The following is a 25,442-nucleotide window of genomic DNA, read 5'->3' as shown; positions in this document are numbered from 1 at the left end:
CATGACTTTAAATGATCATTCTTAAGTGGAGTAAATTTAGGAAAGAATGGACAAAACTATATTTACTTCTGATATAGTTGAAAGTTCATTCTTCCTCATTTGATGCTTTAACAATAAATTAATCCACCTATTCCTTTGGATGTCCATTTGTTATAGGTAGTTAGTTCAAAAGCTCTTTTGGTTATAACTAAGAAGCTATAACTTCTTCAAGGGTTATCTCAGTTAGATTAAGATTCCATGCAATAGATTATTTTGGTTTCAATAAAGTCTTACTCAAGTTTCAACTATATTTTCTAATCATGTCTTGTTTGCAACATGAATAGAGAAATGAAGTTTTGAGTTCATGGTGTACAATTGAGTTCTGGATACTCATCCAAGGGGGACCACTTAGTGAGTAATCCCTGCCAATTTCAGCATTAGTTTTCTTCAATTTTATTCACGAGTTTTAGAGTTTATCAATTCCTGCTGCCACTCAAAGTGATTTCTTGTGACTATTCATGTAGCCAAGGCAGATAGAGTAGTTCATGGCAGCATATCCTAAACTTTTCTATAATGGTTTTCATAAGTTTAGCTCTTGCATTAGGATTTTCTCAAACATTGGAATTATTTCAATTCCAAGCATTTACCTTTCAGCATTGTTTTATGTAAGTTGTTCGACAAGATGGATTTGGTGGAAATTTTGTACACATACAATATTGAATCAATTCAAGTTCACATGCTCTAGGTTGACATAGTAAATGAGCCTTCTCTACAAGAAAAATATCTACTTGGCTTGGATGTTTGATCCCTAGGTTGTGTTTTCGTAGCCTGGTTATTGTTCTAATTGAGGGGGGTAGAATTCCAAGAATCGATAGACATTTTGCATCCAATGGAGACAAGCTAGATCGAGAGATGGAAAAACAAAATTTGGAAAAGTAGATTGAGAGTTCCCAATGAATGAATTGAGCAAAATTCAATAATGGGTGGATATATTATGAAAACAACCTCGATGTTAATAACATAGTGGTGGGTTCATGCATCAACCACATTGGGTCTTTGAGAACGTTGCATGGGTAGCAGAAACCCTACACAATTTCCATAAATCATCGGTATAAAATACCTTAGAAACCACAAAATTAGGATCTCAACAAAGGAGATAAACAAAATAAAGACAAAGTTTTCCCAAAGGCAAAAGGCTCCCTAGTGCAACACAAGAACCATGCTCCCAAGATCCAAAAACCATGGGTATGGACACCGTAGGAAAAATGAGACCATCTAGTAATTGACAAAGTAAAAACCTTTGTAATTTGAAGGTGCGGACCAACAGTTTTTGGAAGATAAAACCCCATTCCCCTCCATGAAAGGAAGCACAAATTCCAATAGAAATTTAAATCAATTAGTTGTCAAAGATCAAAGTTAAAAAATTGTTGTCAAAGTTACCCTTGACAACTTTGACAACTTTTTGTCAAAAATAGCACTTTGTCCTAAAACCCATTCAAAATGATACAATATGGTTCTAAATTACCCAAATTGACATATCAGGACACCTTCCTATCATCTTAGGGTGGTTGTTGACCAAATTTGATCTCTACAACCCAAATGCACTAAAGTTCCTTTCAAATGGAAAATTGGCTGATTTGGACTTATTACATAAAAACATTATAAAATATGGTCTTACAAGAGACCTTATTAAAAATTTAAGAAGTTCCCAAGACCCTCTTGAGGCCCTAGGCACAATTTGGGTGCTCTACGTCGATCTCTCATTTCCCTCAAGGCTATACAACATCCACGAACCACTTCAATCCCATTTGACACAGAGATCATTAAGGATTGTGATTATCCCTGTTATTTAGATTCAATACACTTGCACTTCATCGAAGACTTAATTCTTCCTAAAGATAAGCAGGTCACCCTCATTAAGAAATGGATTGTCATTTATGATCCACGTTTTAAATCTAGATTAATCTAATCAAACTTAATTTGATTTTATTATATTATAAAAATGGAGTGTAAAAAAGAATAAATCCCTAATTTCAACTCTAAATGTAAGACCACCCCTAATGTGATCCTAATAACCTATTTCTGTATGCTATCTATGCATTCATGTATTAATATATTCTATCCAAGTCATATTTTAAGGTGTACTCCAGTTCTATTCATAGATATAATGCTGTTAGATTGATCCACTTTTGCATCTCAAGTTTGATTATGAAGATGCTTTTACCATAAAGTGGATTGTATTGAGATTATTCAATATTGTGCTATTCAAGATTCTAGTCAGACAAGATTAAGTTGGTGTGATTAGTGATGATGAACCACTCTTCTTCACTCAAAGACTGTCAAGTTATTTTGTGCCTGTAACTATGCTTGAAATTAATGTAGCCATTTGCACAATGGAACTAAGGTTGTGGGATTCTCATTAGAAACATGAATTCCAATACAGCATGAAACATTAAATCTTTTATGCTTTGACCTGGAAAATATGTTTCAAAATATTGATGCTTCTTGAAATTAACATCACCATAAATATATCTTGCATAGCACAGGCAAGACTTATTAGTCTTCATAATATATGAATTCTGCCATTGTTGTCAACCAGGAAACAGAAGCAACTAGTACAGTTCAGCCAGTCCTTCGCTGATCATGTGTACCTTGAACTGAGGTTGGAAAAGTACCAAGTGGATTCCCTTCCCCTGCAAATTGATACAAAATATTAGCTGAACGTGCAAAAATTCACATGTAAACAAGATGCCCAAAAAATTGGGTATTCAAATTTGGACAGACTACAACATCGATAATAAAGACTAACAGATGAGCTCCCAAAACTTCTATAAATGAATCAACAGTCTTAGGATTATAATAAAAATGGTAAATGATCATTATAAGAGAACATTGAAACATACTTTATTTAATAGATTTTATTACCTAAATGCACCGAATGAGGTGCCATTGTACCCAGATGAACAAAACTAGTGTGGATCCCACTGCTTGCACTGACAAAATCCTGGCCCTGACCGCAGAATGCTGGGTAATCTTTTTGACAAGGTAATGCCCACCCATGGTTATTCAAAACAGGGAAATGAGAATAAGAAAGGAAGGTTGACTGTGAAAGCAGATCAGAAGAATGAGATGCTTGGTACTTCCCTGTTAAACTAGACGGCAAATGCTGAGAAGGATTTTTCTGCGACTGATATTGATGCTGAAGTTGTTGCTCAAAAAATAAAGATGACTGCAATGCCATCTGACTTGGAGAATTAGGTTGAGGTCGATCATTCTCGAGCTGTGAATTCTTTGGCACTAAATGCGTACAGCCTAGTTGTGATTCATGCACCAATGCTGGCCTGCCTTCTATCTTATTCTCTCCTTTGAGTAATCCATTTGATCTGTGACAAACACAACCATTGCAGGAACTGAAGAAAAGAAGCAAAGAAGAAGTTACTTATAAAAGAATGTATGAAATCCAACCACTGATATATGTGTATCAATCATAAAATCCACAAGCATCTCCATAATTCCAGACTATTCCAACCTGGTTCAATAGGTTATCATATATGTTTTACACACACTATAACAATGTCCCAGCAACAGACCACAGCCATGAACTTTGTATAGCCATATCAAACGAAAGCAATTTCCCAAAACATTTTAACATACACAACTTTAATTTTATAATTCCATGTCTTAGGAGAACGTGCAGAGAAATGAGTCCAAATGCTTAGATAAACTCTGATGTACCTCATTCTTTACAATGGCAGTTGTTTGCCAAGACATCAAAAATGAACAAGAGGTAGCTAGCAAACCTTTCTGACAAGCAGATTTGTTTCAACTTTCGACCACTGACGATTGAAATAGACACTTTGTAACAATCCTTCAGCTAAAGTTGTTTGGAATTCAATAATAAAACATCAATTCTCATTTGCAAGCCAACACACTTTATCAAACAAAGTCCAAAAGCTGATAGAAAGTTTAAATCAATCAACCAAAAGGAAGAAACACATATCATATCCTCTCCAAAAGAGATTACTACAATTAATTTGCAGTGCTGTATAATAAATACAAGCCATACCTAAATTCATATGAAGTATGCAGTGGACTTTCTTGCAGTGTAATATAACTTTGTACGGGTCTGCAAGCTCCACCTGCCTTGAAAGTGGCAAGACATGTAGCTTCTCCCGATTGAATGTTTTCTGATAACGTAGTAACTGGGGCAAGATCTGAACGATCCCTTTCAAAAATTAAATCAATGCTGCAAAAGAAAACAATAGATATTAGAAACCAGTTGGAACTTTTAAACTTGAAAAAGCTTGTGCCAATCAAAATATAACAATCCAAGAGATGAAGAATAGTGCATTTGACCCTTGGGTATAAACAGTTACTTTGGACCCCAAACTCTTGGACCAGGGACTGGCAATGTCTTTTCCCCTCCACCAGAGAACCCCCCTTGTGTGGTCACAAAATCCCTCTTTGGAAATGAAGAGGCCCAAATTTTGTTATCATATGCTGTAGACAATCTTGTATGGCTGCTCATCCCAATCCTTTGACTCCCAGGGTGAAGAGAAGAAGATTGATGACCACCACAAGGAATACCAAGGTACCCACCTTGAGAATTGCAGTCTGAAGAAGTGAAAGAGAACATGTCTACATTTGTGCTGCCATATTTTTTATGATTAGCCTTCTGCTGTGGAACTATTTCACCCTCAGATGAGGGATGATAGCTTTCAAGTATTCCCAAACCACTTATTTTATGATTCAGACTGACAGCAGCTGCCCTTCCAAGAGCGTTGCTGTGAATGCCACCACTTGCAGGTGAAGTCAGACAATTGGTAGGAGATAAAGGAGAAAATTGTACTTGAGAGCTTAAAGGTAAGCTCAATGGCAACTCTGAAGGACTGACCCCAATAGACAGAGGCCTGTAAATACCATTCAAGGGACTTACACCACTTGCATGTCCTTGAGAGACTTGTGTTGATCCCTGATAAGTTTTAGGACTTTTCCAAAAACAACTATCTCCACTAACACCATCTTCCTGGGACTTGAATACAGAAGCATCAAGAGGGCAGTAACTCAAAGGAATATGAGCATAGCCTTGGCACCCACAATTATTAGCACAGCTGAAACCTTCTCCAAGCCTACCATAGCTTCCTAAACTACCACAGTTACTTGCAAGATCAAATTTAGTAGAATGATATTGTGGTGTCCTATAATGAATTTCTGCCTTCATGTTTACAACCTGCAATTCAATTTAAGAACAATATATAAATATTGAAACACATAAATATAAAAAAAAAATTAGACTCAACATCATTGGGTATACGTAACATATTAAACAAAAGAATGCAAGAACAATTTCACAACATTTGCTTACCTTAGGGAAAGTGCTGTTACCAAAGCAATGATTTGATTCAATATTATTATCCACCATAATTTCACGGAAAACATTCTACAAGACGAATTATAAATTCAGTAGTTGGAAAAGTAACCAGCACTGAATTGTGCAAAATTTTGCATTGAAAAATTGCTGAAGAAAATTGAATACCATGCGGGGTGCTTCTGGAAAAGGCCTGTAAGGGCCAGTAAAAGGCTCTTCTGTCACAAAAGGATGTTGGGCAGCCTACAGAAGGTTCTTGTACCAAATCATTATCATGCTAAAGTCAAAATTATAAATGGAATGAATCACCTCACATTAATATGAGAATATTGACAGGGTAGGAGGAAAATCATATACCTGTCTAGGTGTCCATCTCTTTACTGGGTCAAAGTGCACAAGGCCTCTCAAAAAGTCTATAAATGATAAGCGTATTTGATTCTCTGTGCAGTGAGAGTAAGTTTTTATGAAAAAACGCAAGGAACCATGGACAAACTAATTGACCATAAAAACAGTACCACAAAAGAACTAAAATATTAGAAAATATGTAGCTATGAAGATCAATAAAAATTAATTGTTATATAACAAACAGGCACTGAGCATCTCAGAATGAAGATAGAAACGGAAGTTGCTAAACCAGTCAACTCTCCAACCGGAAGGCTTTATTTAGGATAACAGAAGGTAAGAGTTCAAACCTTTCACGAGCTCTTCCTTTGACATGTTTTTCTTATGAGGATAGTTGAATATAATGTCTTCTAGTCTTACATAATTGAAGTAACGTTTCCCTGACACCGGCTTCTTTTTTTCTCTCTAACAAGGAAACAAATGCAAAAATAAAGAGTTGCGTAATTTTAAACAAGATCATAAAAAGATTTTAAAAATGCACTAAGAAACAGGGAAAGAAAAATAATAGATTTGATAAAGAATCCATTCATACTGATGGAAAAGAAAATCATAAACCGTATTATAAAAAAGAAGCATCAAGGTAGATAAGCTTAGATAGCTCACTGCTTCATATTCTGATTCAGACAGAAACTGGTATGGACTTTGTACTCCCTTCCCCGCTTGGCTTTCATCAACCCAGCTGTTTCCAACATGCTTAAAATATTTACTTGAATTCTTTGCAGTCCTCAAGATCTGATCTGGGGGCTGACCCCTAGATGGAAATACCAGAATTTCAGTTGTAAATAAGTACATCATAAAATAGCAGGACTGGAAAACTCTATCTTCGCTAAATAATTCAGTGTTTTCTGAAAACAAAAGTATATTTAATATGCAAGCAAACAATATATCACACTAAAAACATTAGACAGAAATTGTCAACGGCTTGAAACATAGCTCAAAACTGCATCATAAATCAAAATGATAAAAGAAAGCACACAAAAAAAAAAGCTGCAATAAAGAAGTGAATGTATAGACAACAGCGGGATATAAGTTACAATCAAACATAACATAATCAAAAACCATCACAAGCTCTAATAAAGCCTGCATCCAAAAAAAATGCACACACAGCTCCTTCGTGAAAACAGACACCAAGATAACATAAATAAGACTGACAAACTGAGGTGATATAAGAAAGGTCAAAAATGGATGTCTTTGCAATGCAATGTAAATTAAATGTTTCACACAATTGCACATAAAGACAGCAACATTGAAATGCAAAGAAAAATGAGGCATATTGATGTATCCCTTATTATTTTATTTGAAAGATAATTGACACCATTGATTTATATATTTTTGTTTTAAAAACACATGCCCATTTTTCAAAATAAAATAATTTTTAGGCAATCTCAGCCAACTCAAATAGCCATACACTGCAAGCAGTGATAAATCATGATTAATCACAACTTTTGCATTTTTTGCTACTATGCATTATCCCACGTCATCATTTGATTTGTTCTAATCTTAATTAGGGATATCTGATCAATATTAAAATGTTAAGACAAAACAAAACAAACAGAATAGAAATCTTAATTACTAACATTATCAAATCCACTAACTCTACTTAAGAATCCAACAGTCCCCTTATATGTATTCTGGCTCATGCATGCCTTGATGAAGGAAAAAATATAGCTCACCCAAGTCTCTCTATCATTCGCTTCATAAGGTCATACTCTGAAGCCCCTGGGAAAAGGGGTAAACCCAGGAAAAGCTCAGCGGCAATACACCCAAATGACCACATATCAATTGCTGTTGTGTATCTGCATGCAAGTCAAGAAGCAGACAATCCATACCATTTGATACCACAAGAAATGTACAATATTTTACCAAACACCACATCCAGCAGAATTTTAAGATGCCATGAAAGATTCATATATCAGGGAATGTATCGTTCATTACAAGTTTTACAGATAGCACCATAAGATCATCACTTTACCCAAATATTAGAATCAAACAGAACACACAAGATACAAATAAGATCGTAGAGTGTGTTCACGAGTTAAAATCAAGTAATTTAGAACATAGACAGTTCCGTGTAACAAAGAACAAAAGCCAACTCTATTAAAAGCCATGAAAGGTGAGGCTGCAAAAGCCCCATGAAATATAAAGCTTTATTTACAAATGTCACCAGGATACATGATATGTGCACAAGTCCAAAATAGCATTTATATGATGCAATAAAAAGCTCTAAAAGAATCAGGTAAGCAACATGTTTTATTTTACGAGCAAAAAATACACATTGATTTAGCTTAAAAAGTTGCAGGCTTATAACATTCTACTGTAGCCCCCACTGCCAGATAAAAAAATTTAGTGATTTGAAATACTAGGTAACAAAAATCAGATAAAAAGGCTTGTTTCATGACCATAATTACATAGCCATTGCCAAAATATGAAGAACATTTTAAAAACAAAGAAATTCAAAATTGTCAAGAACTTTACCTGCTATAAACTGACTTTGACCCGGATAACCACATCTACCAGTGTTACTTGGGATATCATCAAAAATATACGGATTAAGCATAGAAAAGATTTATTAGCAGAAGAAGAAGAAAGGGAAAAACAACTCTACATCATGTCAAATATCATGGCACAACTCTAACACATCTCAGACTGAAGAGTGACAAACTGTTGCAACATGTCTAAAATGTTACTCATTGAGGTGAGTGTAAGAGTATGCATCGAGACAATAAGGATTTAACAGAAACACAGAATTTTAAAAAAAATGTACCAAGATATTAGACACTACAATTTTCATGATCTGCAGAAGCAAAGGATGAGCAAATTGACAGACATTTCAACTTCAACCTCAATATCACCCACAAAGGCAAGACTAGAAAGAATCTCAGAAGTTTTCTTATCATGTATGGCTAACTCTGCTTATTCCTTTGACTACATTCACCTTATCCAATAATGAGTCTTTGATGATCAAGGCAGATCATTTATGTGACTTTGCTCATATTAATCATGATTCTAGAATTTTAAGGATCTGACGCGAAGTCATAGGATATGTGGATTTTCATCCATGAAATCCAAATTCGAGCGAACTTTTACCCGTTCCAAACTTCATTCAAATTTTATGATATTTAATATAATATTGTTATTTTATTTTAATATTATTTTATTTTAAAATAATATTGAGTTATTTAATTTAATTATTTAGCAATATTGATCTGTTTGGACAGTTTTGGGGATATATTACTTATATTTAAAAATTAATAAATTAATAAATTTATATATGGTAAATTTAATATCAAATTTTTTTCCGAATTTTTACCGTTGCCAAATTTCATCTGAAGTTTATGATCGACAAACTCGAATTCGAATTCAAACCTTGTGACTTAGAACTGAAGGGAACATTGTATCAGACATTGAGAGAAATGAGATGCAAAATGGAATGGACAAATACACTGTCCTGAGATGGGTGCACAACAGAATTACCCTTGCCTAAAAGAAGTTAGATGATAATACATGCAAGCCTGTCAAACTAAATGGCAGCAAGAGAAAAAAAGTGGGATCACAAGGGTTGCTAGCACTGCTATGAGCTCTGGTTCAGTCTGGGGAGAGGAATTTCTATTGAAAATGTCAATGCATTATGTTTTATATGGTTACCATTCTTCATATTAGCCACAAGTTCAAAGAAGATTTTCTGCCTTGCAGGTGCGGCAGTGCTTGGTTTTAGTTTTCCCTCTGTTTACCAAAATATGTCACCATTTAGTCACTACATTGGGACTATGCTGTTAGCCCTAGCAAATGTTTGGCAATGGTGATTGGGTGCAACCGTTTGACAACTTTTTGCCTTACGTTTGGTACAGAACGAACACAGCTGGAAAAACCGTATCAAAATATTAAAGTATAAAATCCTATCCAGATCAACAAATTTAACCACAAAATATCAACATGTATCAATTATAAAAAAATAAACACAAAACACTACTGTAATATTGAATAACGTATCAAGCTTCTTTACAAGATATAGCCAGTGTTACCGGAAGACACACCTACCCCCTCTGCAATGCGTCTCAAAGACAAAGACACATCTCCAAGACTTTTCAAGTCTCCAGATCTTCAACAATGTCTGGAGATTCTACACCCGAAGTATCAAAGTCTCCGGCTACAAAATTAGAAGTCTCCTGCATGTCTCTGGAGAAAGGCAAAATAAAATTAAAATATTTAATTTTGACCATCATTTTAGGCATTTGGAAACCCCATGACTTCCCATTTGGAATGAGGTGAAGCCCTAACCAGAGACAAGATTTACGGTAGATGATACTAGATTGACTTAGTATTTTTGTTTACGAGTCTTGAGTTTTTTGTTTGCATATCAGCGAATTAGCATCAAACTGTATTATTTTTAATTTCAAATTCGAATATGTAATGATAATCTTAGCAATTATTAATCTGATGTGATCATATGCAATACTTAGAAATCAGATATGCAATTTGAGTTTTGAACTATCTGACTCTATATGACACAATATTAAATGAGTAACTGACATTACTGCCAGTCTTCAGTAGTATTTGCCTTTGGTTTTAATGTTCAATGTTCATACTTAAAACCTTCCATTGTTATTGTTTGTAAAGTACTATGTTATGAATTTATGATATTTCTTAAAAATTGTTAAATTATATATTAAAAAAATTTGCCATCTCCAAGTACGCCCATCTTGAAGTTTTGAAAAATAGCCGTACCAGCAATAGAGACTTCCAAGTCTCTCCGTCTCTATGTAACCTTGTCTACAGCATTTGGTCAAAAATAGACTAGTATCAAGTGTGATCATCATTAAACTAAGTAGTGCACATGCAAACCCAAAATGAATCCTTGTATTTTTCTTCATCAAGAGAATCAACCATGGTTGAAAAACTGAGATTCAGCAATAACTCAGCTGACCCAAAAAAAAAAAAAACTTTGGACTAGCAAATAGTCAAAAAACTCAGCAATGAATTGGCAAATTTATTGAGCATTAAAAAATATATTAATTTTTTACACAATCTTCAAAAACATGCATATTATTTTTACATAACATATAACTAATATCCTTCATATGTTTATGTCCATCATCGATGGAGTTTTATACATCAAAGACCAGAACACAAGTTCAATACTGTTGGTGTAAATAAGTATTTACTTATTACACTTACTTAAGTTTACTTAGGTTAATGCATTATTTAATTATTTTGCATTATTTTATTATTATTTTAGGTGAGACACTTAGGAGTTTGTGTACTCTCACAGAAGTACGCAACTCTAATTACGCACATGGTGTCTACAACACAGGAGTTCGCATCATTCACTGATTGGTCATGTTGACAACACAGTTATTCGCACTCCTAATTTAGTGCATGTTGTCTACACCACTAATTTGCATGTTACACTATTGTAGGCTTATCCTCACATCATCGCACTTAATTTCGTGCTTAATGGAGGATAACCCATATCTGGTGGACATGTGCCTAGTTGTATGACTTATCATGATGCTAACTTCTATGCATTCTAGAAGCTCTCCAGAGGCCTTTATACACAGACACTCCTAGTGTACTCTCAAGCAGGCATATTGAATGAATATCGTCATTCTGATCATACTCTCTATTTTGATCTACTGTTGTGCTTGTGTCTGAGTCCCTTGGTCTTGGGTGAATTCTGGCCTAAGCCAAATTCTTACCTGGTATCAGAGCTCTAAGCGAGATTCTCTACACATAGCCGTTCGAAACCATTCATGCTTCAGCACCTCAACACGAATCTGGAGGATCCACAAAAATTGGGAGCATCTAGAGCCAGATCTGACCTCACCGTTGCGTCCGGAGCGTCGATTTTGTGAAGATCAACTATAAATTTGCCTATGCTAGGTAAAAGTTGATTGTGAGGTTAACAAAATTTGCAAATCGGACCCCAAAGGCCCCGATTTGCAGTTCGGGTATGATCTAATTTGCTCTGATTATTTGTATTTTTGAATCTATTATTTCTCTGTATTTTCCAAATTTGGTATTTTCGGATTTATTACACAGGCAAAGAAAAAAAAATTGGCCAAACCGAGCAGTGACACCCCGGCTCGGCTCTGTAAGTTTAGTGTGGTGGAATATTCTGTATGTATTGCAGGGTATTTATAATTATATTTTGGCTGGATTATTCAACAAATCTGAGGAACATCCGCAGGTAGCCATACCATTAACCACATCTACGAAATCCGGCTAATCGACCGACAGCCCAAACAATCCGGCGACTGGCCGACTAGTCCATTCAACAGCAATCAATTCAAACTCTGGCAACTCACATTTTCTTTGAAGCTTGTGGCTCATTTATTTTATAAAGCACCTGACTTCATATCCTGCTCGATGTGGGATTAAAACCCACGAAACCGGCAGCCGCAAAGAGGATCTTCCGGCGATGTCAAGGACCACTGGCGTTCGCAAAAGTTGATTTCCCGACGTCAAAAACATTAATTTCGGCCCACTATTCATACAATCCGGCCACATCTTATTGCGATAATTCCTCCACGCGAAAGCCACTTCAGTGTGCAGTCTGCTCAATCGTCCAACCTGACGCCCACGCAACCCAATTATATTCGAACACGTCAACACCTGCTAACTCAGCATCCACCTAAGTGCCTACATCAGCAGTACATGTCATCCTACCACGCGGATTTTGTCTATACGATCTATACCTCCATGTCATCAGTTGACGTCATCAGTGGGGTAGGACGACGCTGACATCATCTTTTCACTAGCTTAAACTTGACAGCCGTTTGGACGTCATTTCAGGGCAAAATACAACTGCTGCGACGGCCATATGACCATCAAATTTAACCTCGTCATTTGCTGATGCAACCCCTCTCCAGATTGATTTTGGTTTTTGCAGTCTAACTTCAAGAGGCCATAACTCGGACATCCAAACTCCAAATAAGGTGCAATTTTTTTGAAATTGGGTAAAATTTTCTAAACTTTTCAGTGGTGCAGCTTTTTTCTGGATTTGGTGGATGGATTGTTCAGAAATTGCATTTTTTGGCAACTGTACTTGCATAATCTTGCATTTTGCAACTTCAAACGCTCCGTACGAGCACATCTGGAGTCGAAAATAGGTTCCCTTTTTTTTGAAAGTGCGTTATTTTTCGTCTACTTTCCAGATCTACTATCAGATTGTAGGGTTGTGTGGACAAAAGTGTCACTTTCAGCAATAGGACCTTTCTTTGCTTTGTAATGCTTCAGAATTGCAGCACATTGTAAAGTTCCAGATTTGTAATCTATTTAGAGGTTGTAACAAGCAAAATCAGAAGTCCACGAAAGCTAAAATTGGCAAGTGGCCCATTGTAATCGCATTACTGATAAAGTGCCCAAAGCATCTATTTTGGGGGGGTTTCTTGATTTAGTGAAAAGGGGGGGTGTTCTTGGTGTTGTGTTCTCTCTTTTTTGCATTTTTCTTTCATTTTTTGCATTATGGACAACTTTAAGTTTCCTAAATTAACTCCTCATAACTATTGCTACATGGTCTATAAAAATGTGGTATCACTTAATGCATAATGGAGTTTCACAATATGTAGATGGTACTCTTCCTAAACCAGCAAGTGATAAAGTTTCAGAGAGTGGTATTTTAGCTTGGGTAGCAATGGATAGGAAAGCCCTAGGTGATATGTTTGGGGGTAGATGATAAGATCATGTATCAAATCAAGAAGTGTTCTACATCCAAGGAAGCTTGGGATACCCTCGAAAGCCTATATGGTAAAGTTTCTGAAGAGGATGTGTTCAAAATTGAAGATGAACTTGTTTTCTTAGATCCTAAGTCATATGACTCCATACAAGATTTCATCATCAAGGTGAATGAATTAAGGACAAAGCTTACTGATTGTGGGAGTTCTATCAAAGATGACAGATTGATCTATCTCATACATAACAAGCTGCCATCGGAGTATTCCACATTTGTATCTTCTTTTAACACCTCTAAGACTACCTTAGGGTCTGCCTACAAGAAAGTCACTTTTGATGAATATGCTAAACTGTTGGATGATGAAGAAAAGAAGTTGAAATCAATGGGGATTCTCAAATCACCTCAATCTAAAGCATTGGTGGCCAATGAGGGTTCTCAAAATTCAGCTGGACAATCTTCAAATAAAGGAAAGGGTAAGAAGAAATGGAAGAGCAAATCTGATGATGCAGAAAATACAACACCACAATCCAATCAACAAGGCAAGTCCTCAAATTCCAACAAGAAAGGGGACAACAATAAGGAGAAATAGAAGTGTGCCTATTGCAAGAAATCAGGTCATGAAGAGCATGAGTGTTATCTCAAGAAGATTGATGAATTGACCAATATCATGAAGAGACATAATGTTCCATTGCCTAATGCTTACAAGGAGAAAGGGTCTTCTTCAGATTCAAAGGGCAAAGGGCAAGCACTCATAGCTAATTCAAACTCTTCAAAGGAATGGATATTTGACTCAGGTGCCTCTTATCATATGGGTTCTTCAAAGAAGGATTTTTCTTCATTGAATCACTCAAAGGTACAGCACATCTTCATGGGAGATGATAGCAAAATGGAAGTTGAAGGAAAAGGAAACGTGGAAATGGAAAATGGAGAGTTTCAAGATGTTCTCTATGTTCCAAATCTAAGTTAAAATCTCCTATCAATCTACCAAATCACTCACCTAGGAGATGGACATAGAGTTGAGTTCCTTCCAGACTCAGTACAGGTGCACAGTCTTAAAGATAATTCCTTTGTTGCAATGGGGAAGGTGAATCATAACAAAAGGTTATACTCTTTCTCTCATTTTGTGCCCAAGTCTTCTTCAAAGACCTTGTTATCACAATCCAATTCAACAATGCAATTATGGCATGAGCGGTATGGTCATCTTGACTTCCGCTATCTTTAGCAACTTTGCACAAACCAAATGGTCAAAGCTCTACCTCAAATCAACTTTTCTAAGGGTGAATGTTCAATAGATTCAGTGGATATGCATCCAAAAGGGAAGTTATAGAGAGGGAAGTCTTCAAGAGCACCAGGTGTTCTTCAGATGGTTCACATGGTATTAGTAGGTCTTTTTGCATTCAGCCAGAGTCGCTACATACTCACTTTCATTGATGACTTTTCAAGGTTCACTTGGGTCTACTTTCTACATAACAAGAATGAAGTGTTGGACAAGTTTCTAGACTTCAAGCCTCATGTAGAACAGAAATCCAGGAAAGTCATCAAAATACTCCGAATGGATAATGGAAGCATGTATGTGAACAGAAGACTTATGGACTTTTGCAGACTTGCGGGAATTGATCTTCACACTCTGTCAGCATTCAGTCCGTATAAGGCAGATGTTGCAACTTTGAGGATCCGAACTCTTAAGTCTATGATAAGTTGCATGATTCATACTAAGTCTCTAGATCCATCATTAACAGTCGAAGCAATCTCTAGTGCCACTCACATTCTTAATCGATCTCCTCATCTAGCCTTAGATGGCAAAACTCCTTTTGAGGCATGGTGCGACAGAAAACCTATTGTGACACACTTCAGAGTCTTCGGTTGTCCTGCATGGGCAAACAGATCTTACAGGAGATGCAAGGCACAGTTATCTCAGCCTTATACTTTCATTGGTTATGAAGACAGTTTGAAGGCATGCAGACTTCTAGATCCAGAGACACATCAAATTTTTGTGAAGGATGTTCACTTTGAGGAAAGTTCACCAAGCTTGTCCTCTCATCCTCTTCGCACATCATACAGTGTGGAAACTGATAGTGACACAACCGATAGTGCTTTAACAAATTCAAACACATGGGGTTCTATCGACAGTTACAGTGAGAGGTCACTCTATCAGTTCAGTCCACATGCATACATAGCCACAGTGATAGGTCCAGCACAACAGGGTACATCCAATCTTCAAGATACAGGTTCAGTGTAATGACCCTCCTCAAATCTGCTCTCAAAAACGCTGATGAAAGCTCAAGGAATTTCATCAAACAATTCACATGCAAGGGACGTATGACTGATATAGTATTTTAGCTGGCTTTAAATGACTCTTTCTTCAATTTGCATCAATGAGAATCTTGTGCTAGAAGACTCCAAATGGACTACACAATGACCTAACATGAGTGTGCTACTAATTTTGACAATATTCAGTGCATATATATGATCTAAGCATGAGAAATGAATACCTACAGCCAACTGGCATTTTTACAAACAGTTGGTATGCAACTAACTCGCTGATAAATAATGATATTGAATTGCTTAAATGACACCAACAACTATTATCTTCTTAATTGCAATGAAATTTCTAATACAATGCTCATGAAATATGGCCAAGACTTTTGGCATTTACATGAATTACAAAATGATAATGTTGGTATAATGCACACTTACAGCTGAAACTTATAATGCCCTAAAAACAATACTAACAAGGGAACCTGGTTGTAGATGGCTGTAATAATTTCCTTCAATGCTACCCCTTCTGCTTTGCTTTTCCGATTTGTTTTTTCGAACTGCTTTTTCGGATCTTCTTTTTGAACTGCTTTTACGAACTACTTTTTCAGCCTGCTTTTTCGGTTCCGTTTTTTCAGACTGCTTTTACGGACTGCTTTTTCAGCCTACTTTTTTAGTTCCACTTTTTCGGACTACTTTCTCGTATCTGCTTTTTCGGACTGCTACCATGTTAAATCTCAAAACCATATCTTTCAATGGCGTCAAGATTTCCAGCTTGAAGGGATTTCGTCCTTCAAACTATTGAGACATAATCTCCAAAAAAATTTCCAATTTCTTTGATATTTTCAAGCCTACTAAAAAGAAGCTCTTCCCTTTCTTTTATAGTGTTCTCACAAGAGCTCAATCCTTCGTTTTCTCCATGTGGGATAAAACATCACTCCCTTTATGTAACTTATGTCTCCAATGTGTTATAAAATAAAGGGGACTCTTTTAATTTAAATATTTCCCATAAACTATACTCTATGCATTAATAAAGTTAAATATTTAAATTTAACTTTATAAAATAGCTTTATCAATGCATAACAAATCTTATCAATGATAAACAAGTCTTCTTGTCGATTTTAAACAATTACCATTGACATACCGTTGCCACTGGATGTCCGACCATATCCAAGATGACTTACTATAAATAGTAAGTATGCCCAAAGTTGCCTCAAAACCCCACAGAAAGACCTCCAGCTGAAACTATCTAGGCCAAATGGCCTCTAAGTCCATTTAATGTCCTAGTTAGCCTACGGGACCGTGGGCAAATAGGCTAACAACAACATCATGGTATAAATGCTAAAAAGGGGACATTACAGTCCACCCTTCCCAAAATTGCTTGTCCCCAAGCAATGGTCGAACAACAACCCAATCAATCCGCCTGGATCCCAAATGTAGTCATGAACTATACTACTGTCAGTCAACATAGGCTCTTGCAACAACCTCTGAAAATTAACCAAGAGGAATCCATAATCAAATTGGCGAATACAACTCACCCAAACTCCAAAGTCAGGAACCCATGAGAAACAAGTTCTCGAAATATCAAAACCCAAGTAGAGTAGATAACCCAAACTGCCAACATAGTAAACACCAACACATCCCACTAGCCTATGTGGAATGTACAATACAATTCTGCAACAACGATGAATACTCCCGCATGAAACTACACCAAATACAGAGAATCCACACGCTGCACACCTACTACAATTAACACAACTCTGTAGATCACCGGTCACTGTCTCATAACTATAACACCCATGCACTGCTGATGGTGAATAGTCATTACATGGTAGATAGCAAAAACGAGAGCCCAGAGCAAACCTGTCTACCATTAACTCCTCAACACATGGATCAAAAGCAAACCGATAAACATATCCTACAGTATAATGCCGGTAAAAAGAACCAATCCTAATCAAAGACTCATCCTGCAGACGTGATACAACCAACTATGACTGATCATCAGCTAAGTCAGAGGATGATATAGCCAAGAGTACAGAATCAACAACAACATCACTAGTCTCTGTGCCCTCCAAGTCAAACATATCACAATGCTCAACTACAGCGCCCAACTCAGTTGAACCTGCCTCTAGTGGAAATGGACCAAATATGCCAATACTAGTGTCGTGGACAGATATATCCTCATCTCCACTACCTCTATCAACCTCGACCATAGACATCCGCAGATCACCAAACACCACGGTCCGTGATTGTACAGAATCCGATAAAGACTGCAGTCGCTCTAACTCCATGGTCACCTTAGCCAAATGAAACTGTGACTCCTCGAAAGCCAACTGTGTACTCTCAAGAATCTCAAAAGTCACCTCAAGCTGCTGAGTAAGCTCACTCACCTCATCTTCCTTGGCCAATAATGCATCGTATGTGGTACTCCCCCACTCCATAAGATAATCTTTGTCGGCTACCAACTGCATATAATTTTGTCTCAGAATCCGAATAGCCTCCCATAAAGAGTGGATCTCTATCAAGGAAAGATAACTACCTCCCTGCTCATCACTAGTAGGAGAACCCCATCCATAAACTGCTAACAACTGACGAGCAGTGTCGAAATGCTGGCAAGCGATAGAAATGTCTCGCTCACTAACTCTCAACTGACTAGACACATGATGGCACTGGCTAGACTGTCTCCTACAAACCTCCTTTGACGCATTGTCTAAAGGAGTATCCTCAAAGTTACTGGTCTCTAGAGTATTACCATCCATATCCTACGAATCAACTCCAAAGCTCATATCAACATACAGAGTATCAAAAATTGTAGCACTGCTATCCAACTCCTCTGTACCAAAAGAAACTGCCAAGGAAACTAAGTCTTCAAAACTGCCCACTGCATCTTCCTAGATGTCATCAATGCCAATATGATCCTGGGACTCATCTGTACACACTGCCAAGTATGAAAGATCATCAACACATTCCAACAAGAATGGTCGACTGGATATATGAACAAAGCCCAACACCGGTGTATAAAAACTAATACCAACATCGGACAAGCTGCTGGCACAAGAAAAGACAACACCGTGCAATCTGCTAATCAAATCCATGATAGCACCCAAACAATCACTGCTACCAAAAAGTGATAAAGATCTCCAGTCAACTGAATCCCAAACGCCAATATAACAATCTTGAGTCCATATTCGTAAACTAGAATCAGCTAGTAACTCAAGCAAACTCCTCACCTGGGTAATATGACCAATACCAACTAACTCCACATACCTGTCTGACATTGTCCCTGTATCCTGGATGTGAATGCAAGATGAACTCGCAACATTATCAACGACCACATATGATCTGCCTGCCGCAGAAAGCTGAGTATCAGGAGTGCAAAATGAAACTAAACTCAACTCCATGTCATGCTTATGCCTATGTCTCTCCCAGTCCTGTAATGCCAATGGAGTATTCACCAAAGAAGCTCGAGTGTCCTCAAGCTCACGAGAAAGCTTGTCAACTTCCTCCTCCTTTCTCCTCAAGGCATCTGAATAGTCTTCGACAAGGCTAAGAAGATGGTCACGATTTGATAGAAGATGTAAATAACTCAACTTCATTGTTCTCATTCCTTCCTTAATCGCCTGTAAGTCAACACAAGAAGACTTTGCCTAAACTCCCTTATGTCTACCTTGTAACTGAATCATCCGAATGTGATCCTCTATCATATCCCGCATCCTTTCATGATGAGATAATGAAGTCACAATATTGTCTTTGCTCACCTTCAGCTGGCTGGACAAATCATGCGGAGTTCTACCAGCCTCAACCTCATGTGACGAAGCATCTAACTGTGCCCGGTACTCTTTCTCAGCAAAGTCATGAATGCTCACTTTCTGATCAACTGTACTATCCTCAAACATGACAGTATCCTCAACTGCAGTAACTTCATCCAGCCCAACTGTACTGGAATCACTATTTGTGTCAATCACGCAATCTGGTGTCTGTGATATCACCTTCTGATGCAACTGGCTCAACTTGCACAACATCTGTAACCCCTTCTGTCTGTGAAGATGATGCAGATAAACCATTACCTGAAGATGTGCTAATGTCTCCCTGCATCGAATCCGCATGTCTGTTAAACTCCTCATACAAGTTTCTGCCTGTCATAGGGAAGGTACGATCCTTAGGCCTATCAATCAGGCTCTTTAACCACGTACATGCCATAGGTGACAAATTCCTCTCTTTTGTCCAAACATACCATAAGTCTTCTGCCAAAAATTTAGAAATTTCATCCTCCCCCTCAAACAAGATTGTGAACATGATGGAGTGCATCGATGCCAATACTCTACTGGGATGAAACTTGTCCATAATATTCCAAAATGTATTAAACATCCTGCAAATGTCACTAATACAACCAATTGCCAGCATAATATTTTCAAATCTACACCTTGCAAATACTTCAAGTAATCTTGCCCTCTTTGTGAAATAAGGGTCCCGAATATTGTCCAACTTTTCAAAGCTTTTTACCATGGCATGAAGTACCTCTTTCATAATTGTCATAAAAATCAAGGCCAGCTATTATCCTCATGATTTCACTAATGCAAGAGAGAGTTGTAAGTCTTATTACCTCATCATGATGTCTCAATAATTGGGGCTTAACCAATGAACCAAATGCTGGAAATAAAGCTGTTTGCATAGCATCGGGTCTTGACTGATCAAACTTGCCTAAATAAGTTTCCAACTCCTCCAAAGTTCTTAGAAGGTCCTCTGTTTGCTGAAATGGACAATCTAATTTCTTCTTTACATTGTGCATTCTTTCTTCCAAATCCTTGTCTCCTGTTAAAGCCATACTGATAATTGAATTCAATCTGAAATAACCCAATCAAGCTAGCAGGAACCAGCTCTGATACCACTGTAATGACCCTCCTCAAATCTACTCTCAAAAATGCTGATGAAAGCTCAAAGAATTTCATCAAACAATTCACATGCAAAGGACGTATGACTGATATAGTATTTTAGCTGACTTTAAATGACTCTTTCTTCAATTTGCATCAATGAGAATCTTGTGCTAGAAGACTCCAAATGGACTACACAATGACCTAACATGAGTGTGCTACTAATTTTGACAATATTCAGTGTATATATATGATCTAAAAGCATGAGAAATGAATACCTACAGCCAACTGGCATTTTTACAAACAATTGGTATGCAACTAACTAGCTGATAAATAATGATATTGAATTGCTTAAATGACACCAACAACTATTATCTTCTTAATTGTAATGAAATTTCTAATACAATGCTCATGAAATATGGCCAAGACTTTTGGCATTTACATGAATTACAAAATGATAATGCTGGTATAATGCACACTTACAGCTGAAACTTATAATGCCCTAAAAACAATACTAACAAGGGAACCTGGTTGTAGATGGCTGTAATAATTTCCTTCAATGCTGCCCCTTCTGCTTTGCTTTTCCGATTTGCTTTTTCGGATCTGCTTTTTGAACTGCTTTTACGGACTGCTTTTTCAGCTTGCTTTTTCGGTTCCGCTTTTTCAGACTGCTTTTACGGACTACTTTTTCAACCTGCTTTTTCGGTTTCGCTTTTTCGGACTGCTTTTTCGTATCTGCTTTTTCGGACTGCTACCATGTTAAATCTCAAGACCATATCTTTCAATAGCGTCAAGATTTTCAGCTTGAAGGGATTTCGTCCTTCAAACTATTGAGACAATCTCCAAAAAAAATTCCAATTTCTTTGATATTTCCAAGCCTACTAAAAAGAAGCTCTTCCCTTTCTTTTATAGTATTCTCACAAGAGCTCAATCCTTCGTTTTCTCCATGTGAGATAAAACATCACTCCCTTTATGTAACTTATGTCTCCAATGTGTTATAAAATAAAGGGGACTCTTTTAATTTAAATATTTCCCACAAACTATAGTCTATGCATTAATAAAGTTAAATATTTAAATTTAACTTTATAAAATAGCTTTATCAATGCATAACAAATTTTATCAATGATAAACAAGTCTTCTTGTCGATTTTAAACAATTACCATCGACATATCGCTGCCACTGGATGTCCGACCATATCCAAGATGACTTACTATAAATAGTAAGTATGCCCAAAGTTGTCTCAAAACCTCACAAAAAGACCTGCAGCTGAAACTGTCTAGGCCAAATGGCCTCTAAGTCCCTTTAATGTCCTAGTTAGCCTACGGAACCGTGGGGAAATAGGCTAACAACAACATCATGCTATAAATGCTAAAAAGGGGACATTACATTCAGTGACAGATTTGGGGGACAGTATTGATGATTTGCCTCTTCTTCTTGATGCAGTTGTCACGAGGGCTCCATCAAAATCTCTTGTTCATTCTCTATATGATCAATCCGCACAAGTTGAAATGATTGTGGATACTTATAATCAACAGTTGCAGCAGGGTTCTTCATCAATTGCAGAGACAGACAGTTCTTTGGGATAGGTTCTTCATCCAGTTGAGCAGGTTTCAGAGACATCACTTATCCATGGGATTCTTTCCACGTACAGCGGAAGCGTCTCATTTGTACCCTTGGCATTGTTTCTTCCTAAGGGGAGGAACACCATTCTGCAATCTTGGATCAGCTTCTTCATCGGAGCAATCATTGTTCGGCATTATTCTTTGGGGGGCGGGAGCCTATACTGTCTCTCTTCCTCTTCTCATCATTCTCTTATGTATATATTGGATGTATGTCATAATGGAGAGGTCTTGATTACTCCATCCATCCATGCATCCCCTTTATCTCTCTTTTTGGGGGAGGGTTTTCCCATGAGGTTTTCCCTCTTTCTCCGCTTTATGAGAGATTGCATGTCATTATGTACATGGGTACCTAACATGGCCTAGTAGCCGAGACCCATTATGCATATCATTCTAGATTTCGTAAGCTTAAGGGCATTCCCCTAAGTTGCACTTAAGGGAGGGTGTTGGTGTAAATAAGTATTTACTTATTACGCTTACTTAAGTTTGCTTAGGTTAATGCATTATTTTATTATTATTTTAGGTGAGACACTTAGGAGTTTGTGTACTCTCGCAGAAGTGCGCAACTCTAATTATGCACATGGTGTCTACAACACAGAAGTTCGCATCATTCACTGAGTTGTCATGTTGACAACACAATTATTCGCACTCCTAATTTAGCACATTTTGTCTACACCACTGATTTGCGTGCTACACCATTGTAGGCTTATCCTCACATCATCGCACTTAATTTCATGCTTAATGGAGGATAACCCATATCTGGTGGACACATGTGTCTAGTTGTATGATTTATCATGATGCTGACTTCTATGCATTCTAGAAGCTCTCCAGAGGCCTTTATATACAGGCACTCCTAGTTTACTCTCAAGCAGGCATATTGAATGAATATCGTCATTCTAATCATACTCTCTATTTTGGTCTACTATTGTGCTTGTGTCTGTGTTCCTTGATCTTGGGTGAATTCTAGCCTAAGCCAAATTCTTACAAATACATATGAAATTCAAGCTTCAATATCAATAAAATTAAAATATAAATATCCATGAACAATTGTGTAAAGATTACATATCCACGTGAAAAGTTATGGAATAGCTGTGTGTGAGGTTGAACCTTGCAAGATCTGAAACACCATTGCTGTGTACAGCACTACCAAAAATGAGAAATGGAAAAGACAAACAGCAAACAAGATGAATACTTCAACATTATATAATACTAAAATATTTTTAAAATAATTATAAGAGTACAATATAAGCTCTCCTCTGCAAATAAAATGTGATCAAATATAAAAAAGGAAGAAATGGGAATCAACCAACAAGAACTAGAACAAAAACAATACAAGAATTACAATAGATCAAGGCAGCAGTGGACCAGAGTACAAAACAAGAAGGCAGAACAAATACACAAAGGACTCAACCAAAATAATAAACAAAAAGAATTCACAGAAAAACAGAAAACATATTACCCTGTGAGTGCTAGCTCAAAGAACCATTCTTCATCAAAATTCAGATTGCAGAGATCAAAAGATACATAGAAGGCAGTTCTACCTGAGAATGTGAAATCAACCTCAAGAACAACAGAGAAGAGCACGGACAAATATCAGATGAGAATATCTACATGTCACTGTACTAGTGAATAAGATCCCTCTAAGAAAACAAATAGTCGAAGACTATTCCCACAATATCCTCTTCAAACAGAGTAAACAAAAACTAGAGAAATCAAAGCTCCATTTAAAAGAGACTTCATAAATTGGGCAAATCAAAGATGAATGACCTACACATGATCAAATATTAAACTGGTGCAAAATGAATTGTGGGAAGAAACTAAATACTCGTAATCTACCAAATTGTATGCAAATTGAAGGAGGAAAAAGAAGATATAAGGAAAGGGGATCTATGGTTAATGCATGGTGTTGGGTTCTACAGATCGTAACATGGGGATGCATCATCCCCAACCCCCAAAGCCTGCACGTCTCCAGGATGGGGGACGCACCAAAGACAAGAAGCATTGTTCCGATGTCACCCATCCGCTGCCATTCCGGCAGAGGCAAGGGGGCAGGAACACATCCCTCAACCCTCCAACGGACGGCCGGTCGTCTCCTATCCACTTTTTCAAAAAATGTTTAAAACATATATATATATATATATATATATATATATATATAACATTTTTTTAATGTCTCCCGAATGATGATTAGAGGCCTCCTTCACTACATTATAGGCCTTGATATTTTGATTATGTAGTTTGTACTTGTTTTTATATATGAACATTGAATATCATATTTATATTATTTTGCTCAATGTAATCATCTTTATGATGATTGATGAGATACTCGTACTTTTGAAACTTTGATATCTATGACTTATTATTGCTGATTCAAATATTTAAAATTTTAATATTTATTGTTCAATGTTCCACTATCATGTTCAATATTCAATCACAATGCAATGTGCAAGTATTTAGATTTTAGAAAATTAGTATTTAAATTTTATGTCATATTGTTATACATCTTTTCATAACTAGCATTTTAAGTACATGTATAATATATAGTATATACACCTCCCCCCCCCCCCAAAAACCATCTCCCGTCCCATGTCGTCCCCCAATCATCCCCAAATTGAGGCCCCTATGTCCCCTCTGCTCAGAAACTTGTCCCCCAAGGCAGTGTAACTATAGGACTCAACTTCTACATAATTTTGGAAGCCGAACTGTGAAGGTATGAATTATAGAACAAAATCCCTAGTGTTGGTAAGCTTGTTAATTTGCCCTTGGGATGGTAGAATCTGATTATCCCAAAGGAAATACGAAGTCACATTGGATGCTTCATTTTGTTTGATTTAGATCTAAAGAAAAAGAAATTTTGAAAAAATGGAAATTGCGGAGCCAGCAGTTATCAACACTGACAAGAACAAAAAAAATGAATGCAAGAGAAAGGGGGGAGGAGGTGGGGGGCGCAACCATAATGAAGAATCTAATACTAAACAAAATGAACAAAACCAATAAGAAAATCCAAACACAAAATAGACAGAGCTAGAAATATTGGAAGATAACAGTGTCGGAAGCCATCATACAAGGAAGAATCAAGGCTTCTAAAATTTATGTTAAAAAACAGAGTTTTTTGCAAAATTCAATTATCAAATGTATGTACCATAACTAAGGGCTGGCAGAATTTGATGAAGAAAATATAAAACAACATAGAGCAGACCATGGCATTTTAATCAACGTTTTACCCACATCAGTCTTTTTACGTGTATTTTTTCTTGATTTTGTAAAAAACACGT

General features: G+C 36.8%; 1 protein-coding gene across 4 annotated transcripts in view; it reads right to left on the bottom strand.

The window, feature by feature from the left end:
- Positions 1–2,373: 2,373 nt before the first annotated feature.
- LOC149542315 (dual specificity protein kinase YAK1 homolog) overlaps positions 2,374–25,442 on the bottom strand; it is a 120,188-nt gene continuing 97,119 nt past the window's right edge. The window contains exons 9-18 of one of the 4 annotated variants that reach the window (XR_016355452.1): positions 7,423–7,545; positions 6,353–6,500; positions 6,040–6,154; positions 5,705–5,787; positions 5,516–5,590; positions 5,345–5,419; positions 4,336–5,209; positions 4,046–4,225; positions 2,905–3,389; positions 2,374–2,672 (exon numbers count right to left, since the gene is read on the bottom strand). Coding sequence is in view for 2 of the 4 variants with exons in the window: in XM_089797292.1 (XP_089653418.1) it covers positions 2,602–2,672; positions 2,905–3,389; positions 4,046–4,225; positions 4,356–5,209; positions 5,345–5,419; positions 5,516–5,590; positions 5,705–5,787; positions 6,040–6,154; positions 6,353–6,500; positions 7,423–7,545 (2,209 nt within the window). In the remaining 2 variants the exon portion in view is untranslated. The remainder of the gene's footprint in view (positions 2,673–2,904; positions 3,390–4,045; positions 4,226–4,335; positions 5,210–5,344; positions 5,420–5,515; positions 5,591–5,704; positions 5,788–6,039; positions 6,155–6,352; positions 6,501–7,422; positions 7,546–25,442) is intronic. The other 3 variants (XR_016355451.1, XM_089797292.1, XM_089797293.1) reach the window with 3 other exon arrangements.

Source organism: Cupressus sempervirens, chromosome 8, assembly GCF_028749045.1.
Source record: "Cupressus sempervirens isolate cs-2001-9-10 chromosome 8, ASM2874904v1, whole genome shotgun sequence".
Taxonomy (NCBI): Eukaryota; Viridiplantae; Streptophyta; class Pinopsida; order Cupressales; family Cupressaceae; genus Cupressus; species Cupressus sempervirens.
Note: the sequence above shows the minus strand (reverse complement) of the source record. Positions and strands in the feature narration are given on the sequence as shown.